The sequence below is a fragment of the Urocampus carinirostris genome, chromosome 1 (genome assembly GCF_059441175.1).
Source record: "Urocampus carinirostris isolate Australia breed hairy pipefish chromosome 1, RoL_Ucar_1.0, whole genome shotgun sequence".
In the NCBI taxonomy this organism is placed as follows: Eukaryota; Metazoa; Chordata; class Actinopteri; order Syngnathiformes; family Syngnathidae; genus Urocampus; species Urocampus carinirostris.
In genome coordinates this window covers 45,657,258-45,666,048 of record NC_142349.1, presented here as the reverse complement: position 1 = coordinate 45,666,048, position 8,791 = coordinate 45,657,258, and the positions used below count along the sequence as shown (strand labels likewise).

Below are 8,791 nucleotides of genomic sequence, written 5' to 3'. Positions count from 1 at the left end.
CAACTCAGCAAACTGACCCCAGAAGTTCGCTGATGACTTCTGAATGATCCAACCTAAATGAATAACAATGACAAAGAGGGGGCATTAGGTCTCAGTTTAAATGCACCTGCATTTTGATGGGCTCAGAGGTCTGTGAAAGCAGACACTGGAGAAAATACAGTATAAGGAAGACCAAAGAACACACAAGGCAAGTCCAGGTTGAAGCTATAGTAAGGTTTAAAGTAGGAATGGGATTTAAGAATATTTTGACACATTCACAAATCTCCATAGTACTGTGCAAGCAGTAATATCAAAATGGAGAGAGCATAAAATCACTGCAAACCTACCAAGTGCCGAAACAAGCATTGGACCCAAATGCGTAACCTTTCACAATGCTTTATTAAGGGATCGGGGAAATCAGGGCGAGAGGAAAAGACAGCGATCTGTTGCTCGCTGGACAAGTGGAACAGGAAGCCCCCACGGCCAATGACAGATGGCGAGGCAGACAGGCGGGGCCAGAGATCAGAGCGTGATAGTGGATTGGAACGAGTCGGGGAGCCGGCACAGGAGAACGAAGCGTGGTCGGGGATCGATACCGGAAACAGGGGACGGAATCAGGCAAGTTACAGGTAGCCGGGACAGGAAAACAAAGCTTGGATCGGGCATCGATACAGGAAACAGGGGACAAAATCAGGCAGGATACAGGAAGAGGTCGGGATCAAAACGGGAGCGAGAGTCAAAAGTGCTTGCCCTGCATGCGCTGAGGTTTGCTGACAGACTGACCAGGAGTGAACGAGAATGTCGTGCTTAAACAGGGAGAGGGCTAATTCTGGAACGAGTGGCAGCTGGGGCTGAAAAAGTGAGCGCAGGTGAGGGCAATTAGCAGGAGAGAGACAGAATCGTGACACCAAGACCTGGCCGTCCCGCTAAACTTTTGGCTCAAACAAGGAGAAAACTAATCAGAGAAGCAACCAAGAGACCCATGATCGCAGCAAAAGGGTCTTGTACAAATCCTTAATTCAAAGGAGGCCGATTGTTTTGCAACGTTTACTTTTCAGCTTCTTTATTTGTTAGCACAATATAAAATGTTGGATACATTTGGTTTCTTTTCACGATTGTGTCACTCTTGGTGTTGGTTCTTAGAAAATATTTTTTAATCTATAAACTAAAATCCTGAAATATGGCAATATGTTGAAAAGCAAGGCAATACTTTTTCAAGGCACTGTAGCAGTGTTCCATCCCGCATGTGGGTAACAGTTCTGCCTTTTACTAATTATGTCCTTAGAGGCAGACACCCATCACTACCGGACTCTTATAACTGTTGGTAATGTAAAAGCATCCATAGTAGTTCCAAACGACGTTCTTGATGGAACTTATCAAGATGGATGAATGGATGGATGGATGGATGGATGGATGGATGGATGGATGGACGGACAGATGGATAGATGGTGTCCCGGTTTGCTCAAGAGACAAGCCCGTTGCTGACGTGATGTTGGTTGTTTTTCTCTTGGGCAGCTGATTAACATTCATACATGACGAGTCAATAGTCCATAACACTGAAATATTCACGTTGTCCTTTGATTAAATTCTAAAATGCTTTTCTTTGCAACTTAACGTCCTCATATATAATTGCCATACTCAATATTAGAATTATAAAATGAATACTGTCATACAAAATTGTCCTTAAAGCCTATACAACAAACACAATTAAAACATCTTCTATGTTCCTTTATCCCTTTGTTTCCTTATCCTCACTGTAAAATGTGGACTTGGAGTGCCTCGTCCAATTTCGTTGTCACAATATATCCCATGTTGTAACAATGACAATAAAGGTATATTCTATTCGATTCTATATTTTATTCTATTCATTTTAATATATTGTAGTGGCGTGAAGCTATCATTGGAACAGCGGATTACTCTTTGTTTTGCTCATACATGTAATCATGATTATGCTGCTATAAAAACGGACACGCTATGACATTGTTGAAAGGCAAACAGAGGAACAAACATGGACACAGGTATGTCAACTTCTCCAGTTTAACATATCCTTCACTTTAAATTTGAAAATATTGGCAATATTGCCCCTTTATTATTATTATTTATTGTTATTTTCTTAGCAGATACGAAACACGGCGTTTACTTGTAGAGATAGGATTCTGTCTTTTTTAAGAGAACTGGCTTTTTCAGCGCAGCTCACTAAAAAAGTCAACTTTTTCAGGTTTCTAAAAACTCTTCAGGTTGATTTTGTTGCTTTAATCCCTTCATTCCCAATTATTATTTAACATTATGCAACAAATGACTTAAAGACAGGGAAAATAATGGGAAAAAAATACAAAAATGGGGGGAAAAGAAAACATAGGAAAAAGAGAGATAAAATAAGAAAGAGTAATAAACTTTACATTTTACACTGAAAAATAAAGGAAATTTATTTGAATACGTATACATGGAAAAAAAATAACATACAAAACAGTTTCAACCTTTTTTAGCTCAACAAATTTAAAGTCAACAAAACAGAATTCCCCAAAAATGCATATTGACCAATCACAAGAGAAAAACGGCGTTTTGGAGGGAACCTGCTGTTGATTGGTAGGGAGCCGGTTCCCTATGGTCACTTACAAGAGCCCACTTATAGAGACATTTGCAAACAACACGAGTCGGTTGCTGTCAGCCCTCATTCGCATTATGTTTTAGCGCATTAGTAAATACGGAAAATCCTAAAAAAAATCATGACGTTAACAACCTGGAGGTGAGTGGAAACAGCGTATCTAAAAACGGCGGGGGCATGCCGCCATTGGCTTTCTGCAGCCAAAGTAACACATCGCCTTTGACTGTAAGTAAGGATAACGGCGCTGTAACGGAAGAGAAAAAATAGTTAGGTTGCCCCATTACTGAAAATATATTTCGGAGAGAAAAAAAAAGACTATCAGGATATCCCATCTCATCTCATTAGCTGCACCGCTTATCCTCAGTAGGGTCGCCGGGGTGCTGGAGCCCATTCCAGCAATCATCGGGCAGTGGGCAGGGGACACCCTGAAGTGGTTGCCAGCCAATCGCAGGGCACACAGGGACAAACTCCCTCACTCATTCACACCCAGGGACAATTTGGACCGGCCAATCCACCTGAAATGCATGTCTTTGGAATGTGGGAGGAAACCAGAGTGCCCGGAAGAAACCCACGCAAGCACGGGGAGAACATACAAACTCTGCACAGTAAGTCCGGCAACTGGATTTGAACCCACACAGGAGGTTCCCAAGACCTTAAAACTGTGCCACACACGCGCTAACCACTGCGCCGCCGTGCTGCCCACTATCAGGATGAACAGGCAAAAAATATTTACACTTTGTGCTTGGAGACTAGCTAAAATGAAATGCAATGAAAAAGAATAGTGTATCGTAATAATAATGCGATGAAAAATAGTGCAATAACAAAAGTCCCCAAATAATCGCAAAATATATATTTTCACTGTGTTTTGCATAAAATTTAGGAAAGACAAAAAAAGATTTAAGTCGCAAAATATGTTTCCTGCGCTTGTTTAGGGTGGTGACAGCCCTTGGGAATAAGCTGTATCTGAGCCTGTTTGTCCTTGTTTTAAGGGATCCGTAACGCCTCCCAGAGGGCAACAGGTCAAAGGGGTAGTGACTGGGGTGGGAAGAGTCCTTTCGAATTTTGATGGCTTTTTTGCTAAATCTCAATCTAGCAACGCCCTCTAGACCGGCCACAGAGCAGCAGATGATCTTCTGGGCTGTTTTGATTTCTCAGAGTGCCCGAAACCCACAATTTGGAAAAATTTAGTGGTTTTCCGTCTCTTGCAGTAGTTCTCTTCCTTTCGCTGTCGATGTTGGCCGGCGTATCTTCTCAGTCACTCACAGACGGCCAGAGGGTTTTTGCGATCGCCGTGAGTCGAGTTCAACATCTCCACCTGCTAGCCCAGAGACTCTTCACGGACTTTGTGAGTGTTCCCGAGAGTGAATGAGCCTCTGTTTTGTCCATTACTTTTATACAGAAGTGTGTTTATTTTTTGGGGGGGTGGTTGTCTTCTTAGGAGGGCTCCCTGCAGATGGAGGATCAGCGTCAGCTCAACAAGATTTTCCTCCAGGATTTCTGCAACTCGGATTACATCATCAGTCCCCTCGACAAACACGAAACGCAACGAAGCTCGGTCGATTTTCAAATCCTCAACTAACTCTTCAAGGCTACTCAACTAGCTTATTATTCTTGAACTTCATCCTGGTTTCATTAGATCAACTGTTTGGGCTGGGAGGAAAAATAATGATGGATTTGATTTTAAGTATCTGCCGATAAGGTGTCTCAATACTTGTCATGAATTGGTTTGAATCGGAAAGATTTAAAGCAAAATTATATAATAAGTCCCATTTTTAAAAACTAAATTTAACCAAATGCGTTGAAAAACTCGAAGGAAGTGGGTTTTTTTTTCTTTCTTTTGCTCGGCATTTGATAATTATTTTTTTAGCAAAACACTCGGTGTGTTGTTTTTTTCATTGATAAAATGTATACAACGTAATTACAAATAGATGAAACAGAAAAATGTGACCATGATATTGACACCATTTTAAGCCTTGAGTGTGTTATGCTTTCAAAATATTCTTTTTATGGGGGGGGGGTTCACACGAAACACAGGAGTGACACCAGTGTCGTAAAACCCTTGGGCTTGCTAAAAATGTGTTACAGTGACTTCTATCATCAACAAATAAGCATAAATGATTTATTAGCTTGTTGGGGACCAAGCTTCTGTATCATCAAATAATGACCTCTTTTTTTATTGTATTTAAAAGCCGTCGTTGCCTATTGTCGCTTTAGACTCAGTTGGACATCCCAAAAAAATGTTAATGTACAAAATCTGATAAAACTGTACATGTCTGAACATGTGTGATTTGTTTTCACATCCTTCAGGTACTCAAGCTCCTTTCCATATCCTACCGACTGGTGGAATCATGGGAATTCCCCAGCCGTTCCCTTTCTGGTGGTTCAGCACCAAGAACTCAGATTTCTTCAAAACTCTCCGAGTTGAAGATGGGAATCCTCCTGCTGATCAGGGTGGAGACAAAAAAAATGGACACACTCATGTCGGTAATGTATGGAGGCATGGTTAATCTTGAATGAGGAATCTTTTTTTTCAGGCCAATCAGGATGGAGCTGAGATGTTCTCTGACAGCTCCACTCTGGAATTGGCGCCATACGGGAACTATTATCAAAGTGCGACCGATGACGAGTCCTTGAGGCGCATGTATGAGCTCCTGGCGTGTTTCAAGAAGGACATGCACAAGGTCTGTGTACTGTAAAAAAAGTATGTGGTTGTGTGTTTATTGTCATGGTTGCATTGAAAATTGCTTCTGCAGGTGGAGACTTACCTGACGGTTGCCAAATGTAGACTCTCACCTGAGGCCAACTGTACTCTGTAGGCCCACCCTTGCTGAGCTAGCATCTTCTTGGAAGATGTTGACAGTTTCAAGTGGAATATTATTAATGTGATTGAATAAACGTTTTGTGCTCATGCATTCAGTTGTCAATTTATGAAATGGAATCATTTGATACATTTCTTAGGACTGAGATTACTAATTACTTCTCACTGATGGCCAAAATGACACGGTTGGAAATTCAAGTGCAAATTTCCATTAATGCAGCATTATCTAATATTCTATTTTCAAAATTGTTTCTTATTTTCTTAATTCTTTTTTCCATGTGGTTAAGGGATCCGTGTGATGCACAAACATTTGGATGCCAGGCAATTCCAATTGAGCAAAATTGTCGGAGCGGACTTCCATCTTTTGTTCAAAGTGTTTTTAATTAATTGTATACAATGCACAAAATAATGTGATTAAATTCTTTACAGTTTTTTCTGAATTTTACATTATATTTTTTGCATTTCATGAATACACTCTTTCTATTGTGGAGCTAAAGGTGTTAAGTCAAAAAATAGTTTTAAACAAAATAACCTAAATGTGTTTCCTTTTATATTCTTAAGATTCTTTAATGATCTTTTCATCCATCCATTATCTGCACCGCTTATCTTCAGTAGGGTCGCGGGGGTGCTGGAGCCCATCCCAGCTATCTTCGGGCAGTGGGAAGGGGACACAGAGACAGACAACTCACTCACTCATTCACACCTAGGGAAAATTCAGACCGGCCAGTTAGACATGCATGCTTTTCGAACGTGGGAGGAAACCTGAGTGTCCAGAAGAAACCCACGCAAGCACGGGGAGAACCTCCAAACTCCACACAGGGAGGCTGCGGTAGCTGGACTTGAACCCTGAAACTCTGCACTGTGTGGCTGTGCGCTAACCATCCATCCACCGTGCTGCCCAGATCTTTTTATACTTTTCATGAAAATGCATTTTTAGAAGTTAATTAAAAATAAAGTGGATATCTCCTAGGCAAGCTATAGGAATACTTGCAGAAAGTTACCAAATCTTCTCAAATTTGACCATTTAGACTGTTTATTCTCATTTCATTATTACAAACGGCCGTACCCTTAGACATGGAGGAATAAACATGGCAGGCCCTGCTCAGCCATTGCGCAACAAAGTTCATGTACTAGGATCACGTGAAGGTGACGTCAATCCGTGACATCAGCGGTGTCAGGCACCAGGACGGAATCTTTATTGGATTGAGATTGTTGTCGAAATGTTGGAGAAATTGGAGGTTCGATAATCGAGAGAAAAGTCTTCTCATATGTGGATAAGGATGGACAGGAGCCAGCCTCGTTTGGAGGGAGATGTCACTTTATTGATGCGTCAATGGAGATCTCACAGAGCTAGGAACATGACAATGTATTTAAAGCTGGTAGTGACGATTAGGCTTCGATTGAGTACACCCCAAAAGGCGGTCCTGTATCACGTATCAAGTACAGAGCGTCCCGTCCCTTGCACGCTATCTTCAAGGAAACTTAATGTCTGCCAAGAGTATCTTCAAGGATGTCTACCCGACCTTTTCCCACTACTGTAAGCAAGTCTTTCTAAATTTCTACATGTATGCAAATCTATTCTACAAATGCAAGTGTATTTACCACAACAAGATGACAGAGCTTGCTTTGGAAGCTGATGGATGTCGGTTGCTAGCAGCGTCGGACGGAATGGCAGCTCTGTGACAGGTAGGCAGAATCGATACGGCTTAGCGGGCAGGTCGATAGCCAGGGCAGGAGAGCAGGTCGTAATCGTGGGGCAGAAACAGGTCGATATCGAAGGCAGGCAGGAATCAAACAGGAAAGGTCTTTGGTACAGGAATATGGCAAAACACAGAGAGACACAAGTACGGTCTGACACCCTCCTCTGGCCGCTGACAGCTTAAGAGGAGAGTGCCAGCCAGTCAAGGAGCGCACTCGTGCGCGCCAAACGATTGCCACAGGTGTCTTCATTTTGGCAATCATGATAAGCGGGCTGTAATACTTTTTAGTTTTAGCAGATAAATCGATTATGATGCCAAAAGTTTAGGCTGGAATAGTCAGGGGGTTTAACGAATATTTTTTTGACAACATCTTATCTGGCTGGATCGCTGGTCTTTGCCTAATAGAAGAGTTGCACCCACCATTTTAAATGCCTTCATCATAGGTTTATTGATGATTGAGGGCAATTAATTTTTGGAAATTTTTAAAAGATGATGTTATTATGAGCTAAACATTTTGCTTCATCCTGGTGATCTTTACAGCTATTCTTTCATGACCAGTGTTGAAGGATACTGCATACATGATGGTATGGAGTTGAAATCATACCTAACCGACTGCCAAATCCATTATATTCAATGACAAAAAACTTACTATCATAATTAATAAAGAACCAGACAACCTTAATAAATGCAGGTCACTCTAACATAAAAGTGATATTCCTGGTAAGCTTGTTTTAAATGATAGAATAGAATAGAATAGAATAGAATAGAATAGAATAGAATAGAATAGAATAGAATAGAATATGCCTTTATTGTCATTGTTACAACATGGGATATGCTGTGACAACGAAATTGGACGACTCCAGTCCCACATTTACAGTGAGGATAAGGAAACAAAGAAACAACGAACAAAGTACTAACTGACTTTGTTTTCCTGGGGGGGGGGTGTTGTGAGGGTCAAACAGAGTTCCCGAATGTTTGATCTTACATTACACAGTCCAGCGTTTTTCCGAATTGCTCAGTCCAGCGTTTTCCGAATTGCTCAGTCCACAATTAGTAGATTTGGGAGTCCACAATTGAAAGGATTTGGGAGTACAGTCAATAAAGCAGCGGGCAGGAGATATAGCGCTATGCTAACGTTAGCAATTGGTGAAACTGTTAGCGATCTTCCGCATGTTATGCAAGATTGCTGATTTTCCCGACAAACTGCATTCTTACGAAGAAAAATATTAGAATGAATAGTTCTCCATGCTATTTTGGCTGTCCCGTTCACGGTCTTTGTCGACCAGCTTTTTGTCCCCTATGGTTACAATCACCTGACTGACGGATCTAATTTTGTCCATGATGGATCTGTCAAATCAACGAACATCTCTCTTTGCACAAAGAACTTGTTTATAACGGGTAACAGTAAATAAGTTCCCAACATTTTCAGTATTTAGATCATGCAATATAGACCATGTTTGGGAATAGTCAGCCTATTTTCTGGTTGAGAAATCCGCATGGAAAAAAAACCTTTCCCTTATTGGCTGTCACGCTGATCAACAGGTTACACAGAATGACATCACTTCCTCTTTAGTGGACGCTGCAGAGTCCATGCCATGTCTATTCCTCCTTGTCTATTTATGTACCAACTACCTGCTTAAAAAAATTGTTAATATTTTTGGGGGAAAAAAAAAAAATCTTAGTAACTTT

The 8,791-nt window shown here is 41.1% G+C and overlaps 1 protein-coding gene across 1 annotated transcript; it reads left to right on the top strand.

Moving 5' to 3' along the window:
- The first annotated feature begins 1,845 nt into the window (after window positions 1–1,845).
- On the top strand, window positions 1,846–5,496 carry gh1 (growth hormone 1). The gene is made up of 6 exons (XM_088342021.1): window positions 1,846–1,997; window positions 3,793–3,929; window positions 4,023–4,139; window positions 4,892–5,035; window positions 5,119–5,265; window positions 5,338–5,496. The coding sequence occupies exons 1-6, from the start codon at window positions 1,988–1,990 to the stop codon at window positions 5,398–5,400; spliced, it is 618 nt and encodes a 205-aa protein (XP_088198147.1). The 5' UTR covers window positions 1,846–1,987; the 3' UTR covers window positions 5,401–5,496.
- The last annotated feature ends 3,295 nt before the right edge of the window (window positions 5,497–8,791 follow it).

What these genes read in the sequence shown, in the direction of transcription:
- gh1 (XM_088342021.1), top strand. An exon ending in ACGAAACGCAACGAAGCTCG is followed by an intron (nt 4,140 to 4,891) that starts GTCGATTTTCAA and finishes CACATCCTTCAG; the next exon opens with GTACTCAAGCTCCTTTCCAT. An exon ending in TCAAGAAGGACATGCACAAG is followed by an intron (nt 5,266 to 5,337) that starts GTCTGTGTACTG and finishes TTGCTTCTGCAG; the next exon opens with GTGGAGACTTACCTGACGGT.